This window comes from Somniosus microcephalus, chromosome 4 (genome assembly GCF_052327205.1).
Source record: "Somniosus microcephalus isolate GS21.2 chromosome 4, FLI_Smic_1.0, whole genome shotgun sequence".
NCBI lineage: Eukaryota > Metazoa > Chordata > Chondrichthyes > Squaliformes > Somniosidae > Somniosus > Somniosus microcephalus.
The window spans coordinates 284,656,281-284,677,927 of NC_140990.1; the positions used below are offsets into that span (position 1 = coordinate 284,656,281).

Sequence of the window (21,647 nt, forward strand, 5' to 3'; positions counted from 1 at the left end):
GTTCAAAGGATTTGGAGTTCTACCATTCACTTACAAGATCCAGTTAAAGGAGGATGCTCAGCCAGTGGTACATGCTCCATGGAGAGTTCCAGCACCCCTGCATGACCGGCTCAAGAAAGAACTGGACAGAATGACACTAGGAGTCATCAGGAAAGTCGAAGAGCCAACAGACTGGGTTAACTCCATGGTATGTGTAAAGAAAAAGAACAATGATCTAAGAGTGTGCATGGATCCAAAGGACTTAAATGCAAACATAAAACGTGAACACTACCAGATTCCCAAGCAAGAAGAAATCACCAGTGAAATGTCAGGTGCCAGATACTTTACAAAGCTCGATGCCTCACAAGGATTTTGGCAACTAAAACTAGATGAAGAGAGCACCAAATACTGTACCTTCAACATACCATTTGGCAGGTATTGTTTCCTCAGAATGCCTTTCGGGATAATATCTGCATCTGAAATCTTTCATAGAGCGATGGAACACATAATTGAAGGTCTGGAAGGAGTTCGGGTCTATGTTGATGACATCATCATCTGGGGCTCCACACTGAAAGAACACAATGAGAGACTGACCAAAGTGCTACAGAGCATACGCCAGAATGGACTGAAGCTCAACAAAGCCAAGTGTCAGTTTGGTGTCCAGGAAGTCACTTTCCTAGGAGATAATCTATCTGGTAAAGGAATAGAGCCAGATATGAAAAAAGTAAACGCCATACTCAACATGCCCCGACCCAGTGACAAAAAAGCAGTGCTACGCATCATGGGGATGATAAACTTCATTGGAAAGTTCATTCCTAACTTGTCAGCCAAGACAGCCTGTCTGCGAGAACTGCTACATAAAATAAATGAGTTCGCATGGACAGAAAGACATGAACAAGAGTGGATGAACCTTAATACAGTGCTGACAACCACACCTGTACTCACCTTCTTTGACCCAACAAAGAGAATCAAAGTGTCAGCGGATGCATCAAAAGATGGCCTAGGCGCGGTCTTGCTACAAGCAGAGGGTGAAGATTGGAAGCCTGTTGCCTATGCCTCCAGGTCTATGACTGATTCTGAGTGTCGATACGCCCAGATTGAAAAGGAATGTCTAGGCTTGGTAGTTGGACTAGAAAAGTTCCATGGCTACATATATGGACTTCCCACCTTCACAATTGAGACAGACCACTGCCCACTGGTTGCCATCATAAAAAAAAATCTGAATGAGATGTCTCCAAGAATTCAACGACTCATAATGAAGCTGCAAAGATATGACTTTGAACTGATCTACACACCAGGCAAACACAGTGTTAGCAGATGCACTATCCCGAGCACATACAATGAGTCATGTGAGCTCTACTGAGGAAGACGTGGATGTTCATGTGAGTATGGTCACTGCTGCACTGCCCGTGTCAGACACAAAATCAAAGCAAATAGCAGAAGAAACAGTAAAAGATACAGTATTACAAACAGTAATAGAGAACATTCATCATGGTTGGCCAAAAGATTCCTGTCCAAAATATTTTCACATAAGGTCAGAGTTGAGTGTCACAAGTGGACTATTACTAAAACAGAACAGAATAGTCATTCCACAGGCTCTATGTCGAGACATGCTCGAAAGGATTCATGAGGGACACCTCGGAATTGAAAAATGCAAAAGGAGAGCAAGAGACACTGTTTATTGGCCTGGCATAAATAAGGACATTGAGAAAATGATAGGCATATGTGAGACATATCAGAAACACCAAAACAAACAAGCAAAGGAACCAATGATAGTAGCTGACTTACCAACAGCACGATGGCAAAAGGTTGGTATGGACCTCTTTCATTTGAATGGCAAAGACTATCTAATAGTGATTGACTACTATTCTAACTATCCTGAGATGGCGCTGCTCTCAGGTACATCAGCAAGCAGTGTCATAATGCATGTTAAATCCATCTTTGCCAGACATGGAATTCCCAGGATTGCCATTAGCGACAGTGGTCCGTGCTTCAACTGTAAGGAGTGGCAACAGTTTGCAGCACATTTTGACTTTCAACACATCACATCCAGTCCTCTGTATGCTCAGTTGAATGGTAAGGCAGAGAAAGGTGTTCAAGTTTTCAAACAGCTACTGAAGAAAGCAACAGAAAGCAAGTCTGATCATTATCTCGCCCTGCTGAGCTACCGAGCCTCTCCTTTAGACTGTGGTTCTTCACCTGCTGAACTCCTAATGGGTCGCAAGTTGCCTACCACGCTACCCTGCTGTGCAAAAGAAAAGCAGAGTAAAGAACTGAGACAGAGACTTCAACTGTTAAAGCTGAAACAGAAATCACACTATGACAAGTCATCCAAAACTCTGAAACCATTGACAAGGGATGATGTTGTCAGGATTGAGGATCCAGATGCATGGAACAGGAAAGCTACAGTTCTTGAGGAAGTAGGGCCAAGGTCATACACTGTTAGAACTGAGGAAGGACAGATTCTCAGGAGGAACCGCCATTCCCTCCTGAAAACACAAGAAACTATCCAAGAGCAAATCGATGGCAATGCCGCAACTGAATATTGTCACTCACCACCAGAGCAATCTAACACAAACACACATACAGGCTCTCATGAAAACACATCAGACTTACCTGTGCTGAGAAGATCCACACGTGAAGTTAAAAAAGCCTGATAGACTTAATCTTTGAGCACAAAGAAAACTAAAATAAAAGAATGAAAAGCTTAGAGTTCATAAAGTAAAGCTTTGAAAATGTGTTGACTGTTGTGAAGATGTTTATGTCGTTATGATTGATTGATATTGATTTTGTTTAACCTCTAAGGAAGGGGGATGTAATGATCAGTAACATGTCATTCTAGAATGGTACACTAGGTGGAGCTGTATGTTTAGGACTGGGCTACCCACAAGGCAGCAGTCAAGATGGATGCCTGTACACTAGTCCACATGGCTGAATAAATGACTAGCTCAAGCTAGCTGTTCATAATGAAAACGTCTATTTATTTATGAACATAACAATGTCCTCACTCTAAAGCAACTCTTGTACCTCCCTGCTTTCAGATGGTGACTTGCCAGGTGAGGAGGCGGCCCCTCAAGCTGGCACTGTGTCGGACTCGGACCTAGAGGAGGAGGAAGAGGAAGCCGCCCCATCAGGGACACCCTCGGCCGAGGCAGCCCATGGCCATGCTGGGGACACTTCTTCCCTGGAGGGGAGCAGGAGGGGAAGTGTCGGAGGAGAGTGATGCTCCGGGGACCAGCAGGCTGCAGCAACGCGGGAGGGTGGGGAAGCTCGGCAGCCTTCTCCCCGGAGGGAGAGTGTGGCCTCCAGTCCTGCTACAGTGAGCGCAGAGGAGGTGCGGCTCCTTGCGGAAATGGGCGCCCAGGCTGAGCGCAGGCACACTAAGCTCATGACTGCAGTGGCAATGATGCCTGACTCCATAGAGTCACTGGCAAGGAGTGTGCAGGAATTCGGGGCAGCACAGGCCAGGAGTCTGCAGGACTTCGCGGCAGCACAGGCGGCCTCCAGCCAAGTGCTCAGTCGTGCCGTGCATTCACTGGCTGGTGTCATCCAGGCACAGACCAGGGCCACACGGGCACTAACTGCTGCCACACTCGCTGGCTCGGCCAGGCATCGCCGGGACACTCGCCGTGCCGCAGCTGCCCAGCAGTCTGTGCTTCAGCAGATTGCTGCGCATGCTGCAGTGCTGGCCCGTGCGAGTGCCAGTGAATGAGCCGACCAGGGAGTGCCTGTGCTCTGTCAGGTTGGCAGCATTCCTGCAGCCAACACTATCACTCCTCCACTGCAGCTGCCACCACCCGTAGGACAGACTGCTGCCGCCCAAGCTGAGTTGGAGCAGTCCGCAGCCGGGCCCTCCAGGCCCAGAGCTGGTCCAGGCCGACCCCCAAGGGCATCTGATGTCTCACCAACTAACCCTCAGCAGTCTTCCCCCAGCCTTGCTGCAGCCACTGGGGTCCCATTGAGGAGGAGTTGCAGGGCGGGTAGGGGCCATGCCCGGAAGCGAGACGGATCACCCTCGCAGGTGGAAAAGTAGAAGGTCTGGCCAATTTTGTTGTTTTTTATAAACAGGCTGAGACTGTTGTATTTCTTTTTTATAAACAGGCCGAGACTGTTGTATTTCTTTTTTATATGAAGGTCGAGACTGGCGTTTTTGTTTTTTTATATGAAGGCCGAGACTGGCGTTTTTGTTTTTTATATAAAGGCCGAGACTGGTGTGTTTGTTAGGCCGAGACTGGTGTATTTTTGTTTGGGGGGGTTTTTCTGAATTAGTTTGTCATGCGGGAAGGGCACAGAGTTATAAGAGTAAAAAATTTTCTTTAATCGCACTGTCCATGTTTGCTTTTGGAAGTATTGGTTGCCTTGATCGGCTGAGGGCTTGCGGAGTGGCTACATTCATCTTCCTTCATTGGCACAAGCCATTCCTTGAGAGGGGGCCTAGAACCGAGTTGCAATAAGCCACAGACGGACGGCCCTTGCACTTTCTGCCTCCCTCCCATCCTGGTCCTCCTCCTCCTCCTCCTCTGGTTGTCCTCCAATGTCTGCTGGCAGTGGCTGAGTCCTGCGGATAGCCAGGTTGTGCAGCATGCAGCACACGACAACGAAATGGGAGATTCGCTCAGGCGAGTACTGTAGGGATCCCCCGGAACGATCCAGACAGCGGAACCGTTGCTTGAGCACGCCGATTGTGTGCTCAATGATGTTCCTGGTTGCTTGATGGCTGTCATTGTATCGCTGTTCTGCAGGGGTGCTGGGCGCATGGAGCGGGGTCATCAGCCAGGTGCACAAAGGATAGCCTTTGTCCTCGAGAAGCCATCCTCGTGGGTGAGGCTGGGCCTGGAAAAGGTCTGCCACAGAAGTCTGGCGCAGAATGAAGGCATTGTGGCTGCTGCCTGGAAAGCGGGCATTGACAGCTAGTATGAGCTGCCTGTGGTCACACACCAATTGCACGTTGAGCGAATGGTAGCCCTTCTGTTTGCGGTAATCCTCGGCATTCTCCAGAGGTGCCCGCAAAGCCACATGCGTGCAGTCAATGGCGCCCTGCACCATGGGGAAGTCCGCTAATGCTGCAAATCCCATTGCACGCTCTTGCTGCTTGTCGAGGGTCATGGGGAAGGAGATGAACTGACGTCTCCTTCTGAAAAGGGCACTGGTCACCTGGCGGATGCAGCAATGTACCGCAAACTGGGAGATGTTGGAAATGTCCCCAGTAGCGGATTGGAAGGAGCCGGTGGCATAGAAGTTGAGAGCCACCATCACCTTCACTGCCACCGACAGAGACGTCCTGCTCCTCAGCTGTGGCTGCAGATCTCTCTGAAGCAGGTGGTAGATCTCTGTGACCACCTCCCTTCTGAATCGCAGCCTCTGAACACACTGCTCCTCAGACATGTTCAGATATGAGAACTGCTGGCGGTATACCCTGGGTGGGTAAGGCCTCCTGTGCCGACGCCTGTTGGCCCTTCTCCATCTGGCCATTACTGGCAGTCTCTCACGGCGTCTTGGAGCCCTCTGAATGCAATGCAGTAAGCCAACGTTTGCACCTATTGCAGCCCCCATTAGATGTATCGAATTAATGCTATGGCACTGAAAGTTAATTACAAGTGCAAAGCTCTGGCCTGAAGCCAGAAGTACCTGAGCAAGTGTTGATTCAAACCAGAAAGCTCTCTCCCTTTGTCTCTCTCCAAATATCAGTGTCTCACAAAGAAGGAGTGGAGCAAAATGGCTGACATTTATACTGCAGGAGGAGTCCCCTTTAATTAGCGCCCCGCAGCGACTGGGAACCGTTCCCCTTTACCAGTCGCTGGGGGCGCCAGACGCACAATAGGCCGGCGCCACTGAATTTCCGGTTCGGGGCGCACAAAGGGCGTTGCACCATGAAATGACGTCAGGATCTGCGCGCGCAGCTGAGCGCGCACAAAAGTTTTGCGCCACCGTTAAATCGTTACTGAATTTCGCGAGAGGCACAGATCGCGCCACGCCCGGTCGCTAGACGCTTAGCGCCCCACTTCTCGCCCTCTTAAGGTGCTAGCAGCTGGCGCAACCAACTGAATTTCTAGGCCCTTTACTCTTGTACTCAAATCTTCTTGTAATAAAGGCCAACATACTATTTGCTTTCCTAATTGCTTGCTGTACCTGCAAATTTGGTTTGCCCAGTCTATATGTAGATTAAAGTCCCCCATGATTACTGTATTACCCTTGTTACATGCGCCTCTAATTTCCTGATTTATACTCTGTCCTACATTACAACTGCTGTTTGGGGGCCTATAAACATCTCCCAGCAATGTTTTTTGCCACTTGCTGTTTCTTAGCTCCACCCAAACTGATTCTACTTCTTGATTTTCAGAGGTAAGATCCTTTCTCTCTACTGTCATTATCCCATCCTTTATTATCGGGGCTACCCCTCCTCCTTTTCCATTTTGCCTATCTCTACTAAAAGTTAAGTATCCTGGAATATTTAGTTCCTAGCCAAAATCCATGTCGACTACATCAAATGCACGACCCTCATCGACCCTCCTCAAAAAATTCAATCAAGTTAGTCAGACATGACCTTTATAGTCCTTACAGGGACTGCTGCTGACCAATGTTCTCCCTAAGGTGCACGGCCGTGCATCAATCGGGAGGTCCCATGCAGGCTGCTCACCAGCTGGTGCTGCTGGAAAATATACTGAGCATGCGCAGCAGTCACATAGCAAATTTAAAGGGACCATACACCAAAAAATAAATTAAGAGAACATTGCTGCTGACCACTCCAAAAACAGACCCAAAATGTTTTCAGTGTTATATTTTGGTGCAGCCAGAAGGAGTAGCAGTACTCCTCCTGGCTGTACAAAAATAACGTGGGCCACTGTCGGCCCAGGCTCCCTCTCCCCCCACCCCCGCCCCGCCCGTCTGCTTGCTTCCCTCCCCTCCCCTCCCCAGGACCTACTCACAGACTGACTCGGCCTAGGAACCAGCTGAAATTGCTCAGGCCAGAAGCCAGCGAGCACCATCGAGACACCTGTTTGGCATCCGTACCTTGCTGGTTCCATTTAAATGAGGTCCGGGCCTTAAAGTGGCTATGGGCTCTTCATCCCTGGAACAGGAGTTCAGCCCACACACTCCACCCGTTCTAAGTATACACAATGAATGATCAACTAGTAAGCAAAACTATTAAACAAGATGGTCGGAGCAAACTGCAATCTGATTTGGGCCAAAATTTAGATTTTCAAATTTCCAAATTTTGCTACAGTTTGAAAATGTTTCACAACTGATGAATATTTAAGTCTTGTAACAAAAGATTTAAAAGTGAAAACTGAAAATGTGAAATAAAGTCAGAAAAGCTGTAAATGTACAGCAGGAAAACTAGCATCTGTAAATTCTGATTAAGGATTACAAGCAAAACATTCACCTAACTTTTCTCTTTGAGATCCTTTCTGATTTTGTACCAAATGATTACATGCATCAATAATTGGTAGGCAGACATCAGTCGCTGACAGTCAGTAACTGACTGCAAGTAACTGTTCTCAGCACATTGGAGGTAATTTTAACTTTTGCCGATGGCATGAAATGTGCGATATCAGATCGGCCGCCCATTACACATGCCACCCGATATTGCTTTACATTGAAGTCAATGGAAAAGAAAATTGGGCGGTATGTATAATGTGCGGCTAATCCAATATTGTCCGTTTCACACCACTGCCAAATTTAAATTAGCCCTATTATCTTTTTTTTTGTCAGCTGAGCTCCAAAGTGAATCCCAAACTTGAAATTCCCTGAGTTTGACTTGTTAGGGCTAATACAGTGAATATTTAAGTTAGGCCCAGTTTAAACACCTCAAGCTGTTGCTATCTGAGTTTACACTACCATTTTTCCAACTTGTTACCAGTTTTTTCCACTATTGTGTGCTTGGATAGCAGCTGTCGTGCATCTGTACAGAAAAACACTCAAAGCATTCAAAAACACAGGGCGAAACTTTCAACTTTAGCGGGAGTGTAAAAGAAGCATTAGCAGATCAATCACCTGTTATACACCCTGCACAATTTTCCTTTCCATTGCCAGAAGATGCAAAGGTCCCTTTCAAAACTGATAGCTTAGTAGGATGGAGACAATGCAGCCTTTTGCCTACATAAGAAAAGCGAATATTTGAAGCAGAGATTATTGGATCTTTTAAGGGAAGAGTCAATAAACATTTGAAGTGGAGGAAAATAGAGTAAAAAAAGTTACATTTAGTTTTACTAGGGATTATGATAGGTACGAAAGGCACTTGACTGTCCATTATGTCAAGTGAGCTGCCACTTGACACTAGTTGCCTTGTCAATAATCCGCTAATCCCCTAGACAAGGCTAAGTCGGAAATTCATGGGACAAGCTCAGGTTGAAAACTATTATTTCCACCAGTGATTGTGGAAGCTTTCTAAATACTCAGATCAATGTCCTGATATAAACTTAAAAGAAAAGCTTAAAACTATTACAAACTTGCTCTTGCATAGCAAACAGAAAGAAAAGCTATTCTTTTGGCAGCAATGCAATAGAACAGTTCATGAACTGATATTGCCTCGATCTGAAGATGATAAGGTTACTGCAGCAATGAGACAATCAGGAAGTAGTTCTAGTCACAATGTTGTCACATTGAGAGAGTTCTTTTTATCCACTGATGCGTGATGATGAGCTTAAAATGGGCTTGCAATATTCAATGAGCTTACAGGAGAGGCTGAGTTCTGCAGCCATTAAGCTGAAACATTTTGGAATGGAAGCAATCAATAGACTATTACAGCTGCCTTGTATTAAATTGTCATTTATCTTCAAGTTTACAATTTTGTAGTAGCTTATACAGAAATAAAGCAGTCAAGTGCACTTGATCAGATGGGATTGCTAGCTGCAAGGAGAGCCATCATTGCACACTGGAAAGATGACAATTACAACACATGTACCTAAGGCCAAAACTTTCCAGCATTGAGCACCTGCCCTTCTACTTATATCAAGGAGAATCTTCAGCTCAATTCTGGCGATCATTTTATCTTCTTGTAGCTATAAAAAATTTAAACAGTAGATACTGCTTCTGTTTCAAACTCCTTTACAATGTCCTTGCACATCATACATGTGTGGATGTGTAATGAAGGTTTTCCATGTGGGGAGTTTTCAATCTTAGTCAGACAAGTGTTTTATGTATCAAATAAAGTAATGTAAACAAGAACTTGTATTTATACGGCACATTTCACAACCTCAGGACATTCCAAAGCACTTCACAGCCAATGAAGTACATTTGTAATGTAGTCACTATTGTAATGTAGAGAAACATGGCAGCCAATTTGCACACAGCAAGGTCCTTCAAACAGCAATGATCAGATAACTGTGTAAGTAATGATTGTTGAGGGATGAATGTTGGATAGGACACTAAGGGAACTCCCCTGCTCTTCTATGAATAGTGCTATAGCATCTTTAATGCCCACCTGAGGGGCAGACGGGGCCTTGATTCAACATCTCATCCAGAAGATGGCACCTTTGACAGTGCAGCACTCTTTCAGTACTAAGCTAAAGTGTTAGCCTAGATTATGTGCTCAGATCTCTGAATTGGAACTTGAACTCATGTCTTTGACTCAGAGGTGAGAGTACTACCACTAAAATAATTAAAAGTTAATACTTGCCTACGGTTGCACAAATATCCAGTTTGATTATAAATTCTTCCCCTAAACCCTTTAATTGTGTTTTGCAACAATGTAAACTGCACATCAAAATAATCAAATATTCTTCTTATGGAAATTTAGATTTCAGTCCAGAACTTTGTTTTGTTAGAACCCAAACCCAATGTTTCCATTTCCATAGCCTATTGTTAAATAATACCATGAAAGCTAATGAATATTTATTTAATAAACACTGCCATTTTTACCCAATTCATAGCATTGATTTTTAATCATTACAGTTCAAGCTTGTGAGTTATGACTTTAATACATACCGTTGATCCACTTTACTTCTGGGTCATGTATAGTGAACTCTATTCTGAACAGGTCATCCAGGGAGAGTCGAGCATCTACTGTTTTTGAAGTATCATCTGAAGTAAAACAAATATCATGTACAATAGGTTAAAGTTCAATAATATATAACATAGAACTGACCAAAAAAAAATGCAATTCTGAGATTGTTCTTTTGTAACTTCAAGATTTTAATATGGAATAATTTTTATAATATCTATAATATTTGTGTGAAATTAAAATACAAGACTAAATAGTAAATATGTATTACGTTTTAACAGCAAGTTTTCCCAAATTATTCCAAAGGACATAAATTGTGATAACGGCATGATATTCTTCCAGTGCACAAACATTAATTACAAGGAAGCTAGATTCACTGGAGTCAGATGTATAACTAATTTATAGATTTGACTTTCAACCATTAGAAGGTTATTCTGCTGTGTTTAAATGGTGTGGCCTAGAGATAATACACTCCTATTTAAGATTGCAATTTTCGTGTACTTCCTCCAATCTACTATACCCTATTTGCTGCTCATGGTACATTCTGCTCTAAATTGGGGAGACTGAACACTGATTGGGTGACATTTTGCTGAACCTGTCTGACCACAAGTATGATCCTGACCTCCCTATGGCTTATCATTTCAACTCTCACTCCCATTACTACTCTGACCTCTCCATCTTTTGTCTTCTACACTGTTCCAACTGAGATCAAAATAAGCTTAAGGGTCTCATCTTTCTGCTGGGCATTCTGCTGTCCATTGGTTTAAACACTGATATTATAATCTTCATCTATGAACTACCTCTTCCATTTTTTTTTTTTAGAGACAGCCCGTTGGGGGTGCATGAGGTAGAGGGGGAATCTGTTGGCACCTGGGGGGAGGGAAGGCACTTTGGCAGTGCTAGTGTGAACCCTTCATCTGTACAGTTTTGTGGAAGGGCAATTTGCACTCAGGGTGCTTGTCTTTCTGCTTTTATTTTAGATTTCCTGCATTTGCAGTTTTTTCAGTATATTTCCCATGTCTTTCCATTGCCTCACTTAATTATTCTCATGTCCTTTTTGTTCGTTAAATCCTTTTCATTATCTTAGAGATAATTATCATCCACCAATTTTGACTCCTTTCCAGCTTTGGTGGAGTTCCATTAAAGAGTTTCCAGTTCCTCAGTTTCCAGGTCAAAGTAAAGGTGCATGCTTGAAATATTAACCTGCCTCTTCTCTTCACACAGATGCTGATGGACCTGCTGTGCATTTCCAACATTTTCTGCTTTTCTTTGTATCTCCATTTCTAAGTTCTGATATCAGATGGCAACAATGGGAAGATAAATTTCTGATTAAAAAATGGACTTTTGGGGAGAGGAGAATGAGCAATGGTGGCAATGGCAGAATTGTTTTGACAGCACCTCTGAGCTTCACAACCTCTAACACCAAGAAGGATAAGAGAAGTAATGTCATGAGAAGGTCCCCTCCATATCAAATGCCATCCTGACTTGGACATATATTCTTTCAAAAATTCTGGGTCAAAATCCTGGAAATCCCTACCTAACACCATCACCACAAGAAGTGTAGCAGATCAAGGAGATGGTGTAGAGGTGCAGAGAAGCCTAAGCCAACAATGAGAGCAGTCTGGCAGAGCCCAGAAGGGGAGAGAGCCTTGAAAACAACCCAGAGAGGGACACAGCCCTGCGAGCCTGAGGGCTGCTGGAAGAGAACAAGAGCATTGAGAACAATCAGAGAGGGAGAGCAGTTGAGAAGAGAAAGGACTTGGAGTGAGTGCAAGGAGACGACTCTGAACAACCCTGCGAGACACATTCAAGTAACACTTCAATAACTGGACAGTCACATTGTCATTGGTAGGTACAGACAATCCAGGTACTCAAGACCTGCAGGTGCCAAAGTGGGCTAGCACGAGCCTGAAGTTACTAAGTTAGGAGGGACAGTAAGTAATGCAGACGAGAGAAAGAATTTACAAATGGACATAAAAGAAATTAAATGAGTGGACAAAACAAATGGAGTTCAATGTGGGCAAGTGTGGCGTCATCCACTTTGAACCCTAAAAGATAAACCGGAGAATTATTTAAATGGTAAGAAACGAAGAACTGCAAAGGAGCAGAGAGATTTGGGAGTCCATGTTAGAAATTAGGGGTGCCTAAAAATATATATGGTTATGCAAATGAAACTGCAATGTGAATAATACTGTGTTTAAATGATTGTATTAGTGCTCGAGACAACTAAGGGGTTAATGTATCAGTTGTGTTTTACTGGAACTGCATCAGTTTAATTTTCCTGGAAGCTTGTATTAGACTTTGAGACAAAATGTCTTCAGTTAGTTAGAATAGATGAGGCATAACATTCCACACAGGGGCCCACAGTATGGCCTTGTCAGCTAATGACAGGCTAGCTGTCTGTTGTTTGTAAGTTTGGGATTTTGACTCTGTTGTTGTGTCTTTAATTTGGCCAATGAAGGCCCAACCTTTGTTTCTTCCATTATTACTAATAACCATATTATAATACTGAGGTAGAATTTGGAGTTTGTTTAACAGAACTGCTTGAGAAGATAATTAAAATTTAATTAGTATAAAGGACATAGAATAGAAGGAATTTATGGGAGTTAAGGTACCATCTCAGGATGGAAGAGTCCGTTAGATTAAGGGGAGTTAGTTTGGATGGCGGCTGGTTGAGTAAGACAGCTCTGGCTTGGGCCTCTGAACTAATGTCCTAAAGCTGTGCCTGGTACATACACTGGCTGCACCAGGGGGAGCAAGACAGGATGAGATTAGAGACTGAAAATGCTGGAAATACTCAGCAGGTCAGGCAGCATCTGTGGAGAGAGAAACAGAGTTAACGTTTCAGGTTGATGACCCTTCTGACAAAGTATTTCCAGCATTTTCTGTTTTTATTTTGGATTTCCAACATCCGCAGTATTTTGCTTTTGAGATAAGAGACTATTGCTTTGGAAGGAAAGAGCCGGATGAGGTAAGGGAAGACAGTCCTCAAGATACTGTAAGGTTATAAAAGTTGAAATATCATAAACAAACTTCGAAAAAAAAATTATTGGCCTGGGATTTGTGATCAGTGTTAGATCCATGTGTTAATGGAGACACGGAATGCAGGAGTTGATTTAACAAGTGTTTACTGAACAAAGTCTGGAGGTGAACTAACTACACAAGACGCTATACAGGCTTATATACCCGAGTGGTCACTACTGGTACTACAGTATACAGGGGCTTCAAAAACATAGTTCCTCTTAAAGGTACATACACTACAATTCCTCCCCTTTTAGATAAATAGTACATAACATTTTAAGTAATCATTAAATAACATTTTTACAAGAACAATAATATACACATTTGCTGAAGTTAATCAATTACAAATTCAGTCTCTCTGGAGGCTTCCTGACTCGGTCCGGATAACACCTCGGTGGTGTAGTAGGTTCTTTTGGCAAGGTCGATTCGGCTTCAATGCCAGTGTCGGGTTCATCTGGTTCCAGTATCACCAGATCGGAGGTAGATACTATGGGTATCTTTGCTTCATCACTAGGCGTATAGAGTTGTGGTGTAGGTTGTCCTTTTTCGGATGACTCTATGATCTGGTCAGCATGGCGCCTTATTATGCTTTCTCCAATGTCCACGGTATACATCAGCGGTCCCAGTCGTGTGCAAATAGTTCCAGGCTGCCATTTCTCGGTACGGTAGTCCCGGGCCAAAACTGGTTGACCTATCTGGAAGGTTCTAGTTGGCCTTTCATTCATGCTTTGAAATTGTCGGTTCTCTACGGCCCTTCTGACGTTTGGCTTGACCAAATCCAGCCGGCATCTTAGGCTTCTATTGAAAAACATCATGGCGGGGGTTTGCTTTGTAACCACATGTGTTGCATTCCTGTACGCAAACAAGAAGTTATCTACCTTATGTTGTAGATTTATGTCTTCATTACCCATGGCCTTTATGGCCTTCTTGAAGGTCTGGACAAACCTTTCAGCCAATCCATTGGTGGCGGGATGGTATGGGGCGGACGTGTAGTGCTTAACCCCATTGTTTTTTAAGAACTTCCTGAATTCTTCGGATACAAATTGCGGTCCATTATCAGAACAGATCTGTTCAGGCAGCCCATTCCTGGCAAATATGGTCCTTAATACTGTGATGGTTTTTTCCGTGGTGGTGGAGGACATCTTTATTACCTCCGGCCACTTGGAGTGTGCATCAACCGCGATTAAGAACATTGAGTCCATAAATGGACCAGCAAAGTCATTGTGCACCCTTTGCCATGGAGATGAGGGCCACTCCCATGGATGTAGAGGGGCTTGTGGTGGGGCGTTTTGGACCTTCTGGCATCCTAGACAGCTCTTGGTCATTTCTTCGATGTCTCCATCGATACCTGGCCACCACACAAACGCTCTGGCTAAGTTCTTCATTTTCACTCCACCCAGATGCCCCTCGTGAAGCTCCTTTAGCACTCTATCCTTGAGTTTGGGTGGAATCACCACTCTGGATCCACACATCAAGGTTCCTCGGCACACTGACAGCTGTTCTCTTCTTTGCGAGAATGCTGGCAACAGTGGTTCGCCATGTGCTGGCCATCCCTTCACTGTTAAATCGAAGACTCGTGAGAGAGTCGGGTCATTTTGCGTTTCCTTTTCAATGGTAGAATTTGTCACCGGTAGACATTCCACTATGGTCGAGTGGAACATCTCCACTGGGTCCACTGTAGGCGCCTCTTCCACCGTTGGCAATGGTAGGCGGGATAACCCGTCAGCATTCCCATGCTGTTTTGTTCCTTTGTATTCTATGTCATATTGGTGTGCCCCTAGGAAAAGGGACCACCTCTGTAGCCTTTGCGCTGTCATAATGGGAATGCCCTTTTTAGGGTTGAATACGGAGACGAGGGGTTGATGGTCAGTCAACAAGGTAAATTTTTGTCCGTGTAGGTAATGGTTGAATTTCTTCACCCCCCACACCAGGCTGAGTGCTTCCCTGTCGATCTGGGCATAGTTACGCTCAGCTGAGTTCAATGAGCATGACGCAAAAGCTATCGGCCGCTCCGAGCCATCAGGGAATCTATGCGATAATACCGCTCCCACGCCGTAAGGGGATGCATCGCACGCCAGTCTGATTGGCAGTGATGGGTTGTAATGAGCCAACACTTCCCTGGACGTGATCAAGCCTTTACATTTATGGAAGGCACGTTTACAGTCTTCGCTCCATTTCCAAACTACTCCCGTTTGTAGCAGTGCGTTAAGAGGGTGCAGAACCGTCGACAAGTTTGGTAAAAATTTATGATAGTAATTTACTAATCCCAGGAACGACCTTAATTGTGAGACATTTTCAGGTGCTGGGGCCTTTACGACCGCTTCAATTTTTTCAAGTGACTTATGCAACCCTTCTTCGTTAATCACATGGCCACAATATGATATTTGTTTCTGGAAAAATTCGCACTTGGGGCGATTTGCTCGTAGGCCCCGTTCTCTCAGCCTCGTGAGCACCTGCTCCAAGTTGGCAAGGTGCTCGTTGTCATTTTCTCCTGTTACAAAGATGTCGTCTAGGTAGCATTGAGTCCCCAGAATCCCTTGCAGGACTTGCTCCATAGCTCTTTGCCAGATAGCCGGAGCTGATGCCACTCCAAAAACCAGTCGATTGTACTGGTACAGGCCTTTGTGTGTGTTTATCGTGAGATACTTTTTAGAGGCCTCCTCAACCTCCATCTGTAGATATGCCTGTGCTAAGTCAATTTTGGTGAAACGTTTCCCTCCGGATAGTGAGGCGAAAATATCTTCTATCCTCGGAAGAGGATACTGTACCATGTGAAGAACTGGGTTTACAGTCACCTTGAAGTCCCCACAGATGCGAACTTTTCTCTGTTCTTCAGATTTATCATTATTCAACATTTTCTTCATGACCGGGACGATGGGTGTTGCCCACTCTCTCCAATCTACCTTGGATAACACGCCTGCTTTTTCCAAATTCTCCAGCTCTGCCTCGACGGCTGGACGAATTGTGTATGACACTGGCCTTGCCTTAAAAAACTTGGGAATTGCCGCATCTTCCACTTTTATTGAGGCGGTGGCGCCTTTCAGGGTTCCTAGTTCCTGTTGAAACACTTCTTTGGCGTTAGCCAAGATTTCTTTTAATCGTCCAGGTATGACGTCATCATCGTTTTTTTTTCTTACTGGTCACTGTCAGTGCCTGAATGGAGTGCCAGTCGAAACGTATCTTTCTGATCCATTCACGTCCCAACAACGGTGGACCACCATCTTGCAGAACGTATAAATACAACTTCTGTATTTCCTTGCCGTTGTATACAACAGGCACCCTTATTTTCCCTCTGGGGTATACTTTCTGCCCCGTATATGTCTTCAAGACAATGGATGTGTCTTTCAAAGGTATATGCGGAAATAGCCGCTCGTAATCCCGTCGACTTATGACGGTCAGAGCTGATCCTGTATCTAGCTCCATTTTGACTGGGGACCCCGCTATCGTGAGGGTAACCCAAATGGTCTGGTAATCTTCTTTGGCAATTACATTATGTAATTTGAGACAGCTTAGTCTCTTGTTTCCGGAGTCGCTATCGCTCTTCTGGTCCTCGGAGCTACTGTCCGTCATCATTTGTACCTTTCTGTACTTTTCCTTATTGACCTTTTTACTGTCAGCGGATTTCTTTCCAGATCTGCATACACGTGCAATGTGTCCCATCTTTCCGCATTGCCTGCATGCTTTGTCCTTGAACCAGCAGTCCTTCTGGTCATGGGTGGGTCTGCCGCAGCGATAACATCTCTCGAAACCCCGTGTCATTTCATGGGTGCCGAAGTCCTGTGGCTTTTGCTGTATTTCTGCAGCTCCTCTTGCTGCTGCTTCGTATGATACAGCCACACTGAAAGCCTTGTCCAGTGTCAAATCTTTCTCAGAAAGTAGTCTTTTCTGTGTTCCTTCACTTAGGAGACCGCAGACGAATTTGTCTCGTAGAGAATCTGCCAGTCCTGCCCCGAATTGGCAGTGCTTTGACAGCTTTCTTAATTCGGTGAGGTAATCAGCGTTACTTTCATTCTTGTGCTGATTCCTCCTGAAGAATTTGAATCGTTCCGCTATCAGCAGTGGTGTTGGGTTTAAGTGCTCCTGTAAGGTATCAACAATCTCCTTAAAATTCTTGTCCATCAGTTTGGCTGGAGTGATCAAGTTTCGTAACAGCCCGTATGTCCTTGCGCCCATCAGATTTAGAATTACCGATGCCTTTTTATAATCCGCTACTTCATTCGCCTTGCAATATACCTCCACTCTTTCCACATATGTGGTCCAATCTTCTATATCACTATCAAAAGCAGTAATATTGCCAGTCTTCGGCATCTTGAAAATCTAAAATGGCACATCCCGCGCTTTTCTTTCTTCCCCGCCGAGTTAAGATGGCGCCTCCCGTGCTTTCCCGCCACTGCTGCTGCTGCCAACACTGTTCTCCGCGGTTCCCGTTGCGACCTGCAGCTTTTCGCGGTATTTCTATTTTTTTTTAAAATTATATATCGCTTCAATAGTTTCTCCGTTACTTGGAGAACCGTTCCCGTCGTGGAGCGGACACTCTGGGACTTCCCCCTCCCTCTGCTCGGTCCGAACGCCGACCTGCTTTGCAGCACCGGCCGCGCCCTGAGTGCTCCACCCTCTCTCTCTCTTTGCTTCTGCTTCCCGACTCACTGCCCGGCCCCGTTGCAGAGCCACCCGATCGAGCTCTAGCCCGCCGCAGCCCAGGAAGGATCAGTGCACTACCTGCCACCAGCCCGTTTAGCTGGTGAAACCACAGTTTTTTTTTCTTGCTTCTGGCTTCAACCTTCGTCTGAGGAATCGATCTCCTGGAGGTGCTGCCGAATTGCAGGTAAGTTAGTTTCTAACTCGTCGCCACTGTTAGATCCGTGTGTTAATGGAGACACGGAATGCAGGAGTTGATTTAACGAGTGTTTACTGAACAAAGTCTGGAGGTGAACGAACTACACAAGATGCTATACAGGCTTATATACCCGAGTGGTCACTACTGGTACTACCGTATACAGGGGCTTCAAAAACATAGTTCCTCTTAAAGGTACATACACTACAATCAGCAGCGAAGCTTGTTTATGATATTTCAAAGGCATTCACCTCTGGCCCCAAAGTAAGCTTCGCAGAAAGATCTCACGATCTCGGTGTTGAGAAGTTCAGGTTTTCTGACATGCAATACCCTCTCAAACAGATACACTGAGTACTGTTGGGGGGGATGGCTTATCAGAGGAAGGCAGCAGCAGCCAACTTCCTGGCACCAGGGATGGTTCTGCTGCACAGGACAGGAGGAAAAAGAGGGGTAGAGCTATAGTAATAGGGGATTCTATTGTAAGGGGATAGATAGGCGTTTCTGCGGCCGCAAACGAGACTCCAGGATGGTGTGTTGCCTCCCTGTGCAAGGGTCAAGGATGTCTCAGAGCGGCTGCAGAACATTTTGGAAGGGGAGGGTGAACAGCCAGTTGTCGTGGTGCATACAGGTACCAACGATATAGATAACAAATGGGATGAGATCCTAAAAGCTGAATATAGGGAGTTAGGAGGTAAATTAAAAAATAGGACCTCAAAAGGTAGTAATCTCAGGATTGCTACCAGTGCCACGTGCTAGTCAGAGTAGAAATAGAAGGATATTTCAGATGAACACATAACTAGAGGAAAGGTGTGAGGGGGAGGGATTCAAATTTCTGGGACATTGGAACCGGTTCTGGGGGAGGTGGGACCAGTTCAAACCGGACGGTTTGCACCTGGGCAGGGCCGGGACCGATGTCCTAGGGGGAATGTTTGCTAGTGCTTTGGGGTGGGTTTAAACTAAAATGGCAGGGGGTTGGGAAGCTGAGCAGGGGGACAGAGGAAAGGGAAACAAGGATAAAAGACAAAGATAGGAAGGAGAAAAACAAAAGTGGCAGTCAGAGAAATCAACGATTTAAATCAAACATGGCCACAGTAAACAATAATTCTAATAGGTCTAAGAGCGTTAAAAAAACAAGCCTGAAGGCTTTGGCCTAGAAATTCGGTGGGCTGCGCCACCAGTTAGCGCCTAAAGAGGGCACTCAGTGGCTTTAGCGCCACTGGCCACGCCTCCCGCGATATTTAGCGGGGCGCTAATGGCGGCATTAGCCTGTAGCGCTGCGCCACCACCGATGAGGTCATCGGCATGCGCAGTGCCCCGCTACCGCCCCGAACCCGATATTGGGTCGCGCCCCCCCCACCCCCCATAGCGCCGGTCGCAAATCGTTATCGGGTAAGGGGGGCCTATCTGCGGCGGTAGTGGCGCAAATTAAGGGGGAGGTGCGGGATGGCCATGTTTTTCGGTGGCCGCCTGCCAGCACCTCCTCGCGCCGCCGTCCCCGGCCTCCTGCTCCACTCCCCCGGGCAGTGCCGGTTGTGTCCCGAGAGCCCGGCACTTCTGCTCGGTGCCGGGCTCTTTTGCCAGCACTCGCGATCGGTGATCGTGCTGGTGCAGGCCCCTCCCCCTTAAGAAGGGGAGGACGGCCTGCAGTACCACAGCGCGCCGTGCCGCAGCGTGTTGCGCTGCGATATTCAGTTTGAGCACCCCAAGCGGGACGCGGGGAGCCTCGAGCAGCGCCGAGTCCCTCTTGGGGTGCTCAAACTGAATTTCCGGCGGGCGCAAGCGACTCCGTTCGCAGCGCAAATTCCAGCGCCCAGGCGAGCTTGGCGCCCCAAATGGGGCGCCACCAAATTTCTAGGCCTTTGTGTCTTAATGCGAGGAGCATTCGTAATAAGGTGGATGAACTAGCTGCGCAAATAGAGGTAAACATAGAAGCATAGAAGATAGGAGCAGGAGTAGGCCATTCGGCCCTTCGAGCCTGCTCCGCCATTCAATGTGATCATGGCTGATCATCCAAATTCAGTACCCTGTCCCTGCCTTTTCCCCATATCCCTTGATCCCTTTAGCCTCAAGAAATATATCCAACTCTTTCTTGAATATATTTAATGAACTGGCCTCCACCGCCCTCTGTGGCAGAGAATTCCACAGGTTCACCACTCTCTGGGTGAAGAAATTCCTCCTCATTTCAGTCCTAAATGGCTTACCCCTTATCCTTAGACTATGACCCCTGGTTCTGGACTCCCCGGCCATCAGAAACATCCTTCCTGCATCTAGTCTGTCCAGACCTGACAGAATTTTATAGGTTTCGATGAGATCCCCTCTCAATCTTCTAAACTCCAGTGAGTATAAGCCCAATCGACAGAATCTCTCCTCGTACGTCATTCCTGCCATCCCAGGTATCAGCCTGGTGAACCTTCACTGCACTCCCTCCATGGCAAGAACGTCCTTCCTCAGGTAAGGTGATCAAAACTGCACACAATACTCAAGGTGCGGTCTCACCAAGGCCCGTACAACTGTAGCAAGACATCCTTGTCCCTGTACTCGAACCCTCTTGCTACGAAGGCCAACATACCATTTGCCTTCTTAACCGCCTGCTGCAGCTGCATGCTTACCTTCAGCGACTGGTGCACAAGGACACCCAGGTCTCTTTGCACTTCCCCTTCTCCCAATCTATTGCCATTCAAATAATAATCTGCCTTCCTGTTTTTGCCACCAAAGTGGATAACCTCACATTTATCCACATTATAGTGCATTTGCCATGTTTCTGCCCAATCACCCAACCTGTCCAAATCGTACTGGAGTTTCCCGACATCCTCCTCGCAGCTTACCCTCCCGACCAGCTTTGTGTCGTCTGCAAATTTGGAGATGTTACATCCAATTCCCTCGTCCAGATCATTAATATATATTGTGAACAGCTGGGGTCCTAGGACCGATCCTTGCAGTACCCCACTAGTCACTGCCTGCCACTCGGAAAAGGACCCGTTTATTCCAACTCTTTGCTTTCTGTCCGCCAACCAGTTCTCCATCCAAGTCAATACCTTGCCCCCAATCCCATGTGCCTTAATTTTGCACGCTAATCTCTTGTGTGGGACCTTATCGAAAGCCTTCTGAAAGTCCAAATACACCACATCCACTGGTTCTCCCTTATCTATTTTACCAGTTACATCCTCAAAAAATTCCAGCAGATTAGTCAAGCATGATTTACCTTTTGTAAATCCATGTTGACTTTGTCTGATCCTGTCACTGCTTTCCAAGTGCTCTGCTATTACATCTTTTATAATAGACTCTAGCATTTTCCCCACTACCGATGTCAGGCTTACCGGTCTATAATTCCCCGCTTTTTCTCTACCACCTTTTTTGAATAGTGGGGTAACATCAGCTACCCTCCAATCCATGGGTACCGTTCCAGAGTCTATCGAGTTCTGGAAGATGATCAGTAATGCATCTACTATCTCTAGGGCCACTTCCTTAAGTACCCTGGGATGTAGACCATCAGGCCCTGGGGATTTATCGGCCTTCAGTCCCATCAATTTTCCTAACACCATTTTCCTACAAATACTGATTTCTTTCAGTTCCTCGCTTTCATCAGACCCTATGTTCCCTGGCATCTCTGGGAGGTTATTTGTGTCCTCCTTTGTGAAGACAGAACCAAAGTATGCATTTAGTTGGCCTGCCATTTCCTTGTTTCCCATTATAAATTCCCCTGATTCTGACTGTAAGGGAACTACGCTTGACTTCACTAATCTTTTTCCCTTCACATATCTATAAAAGCTTTTACAGTCAGTTTTTATGTTCCCTGATAGCTTACTCTCATATTCTATTTTCCCTTTCTTAATTAATCCCTTTGTCCTCCTTTGTTGACTCCTAAACTGC

General features: G+C 45.7%; 1 protein-coding gene across 1 annotated transcript in view; it reads right to left on the reverse strand.

Annotated features, from left to right (window-relative positions):
• Positions 1-21,647, reverse strand: part of dpp10 (dipeptidyl-peptidase 10 (non-functional)) — a 1,285,183-nt gene that overhangs the window by 960,322 nt on the left and 303,214 nt on the right. The window contains exon 3 of the mRNA XM_085986567.1: positions 9,907-10,002. Coding sequence (XP_085842693.1) covers positions 9,907-10,002 — 96 coding nt within the window. The remainder of the gene's footprint in view (positions 1-9,906; positions 10,003-21,647) is intronic.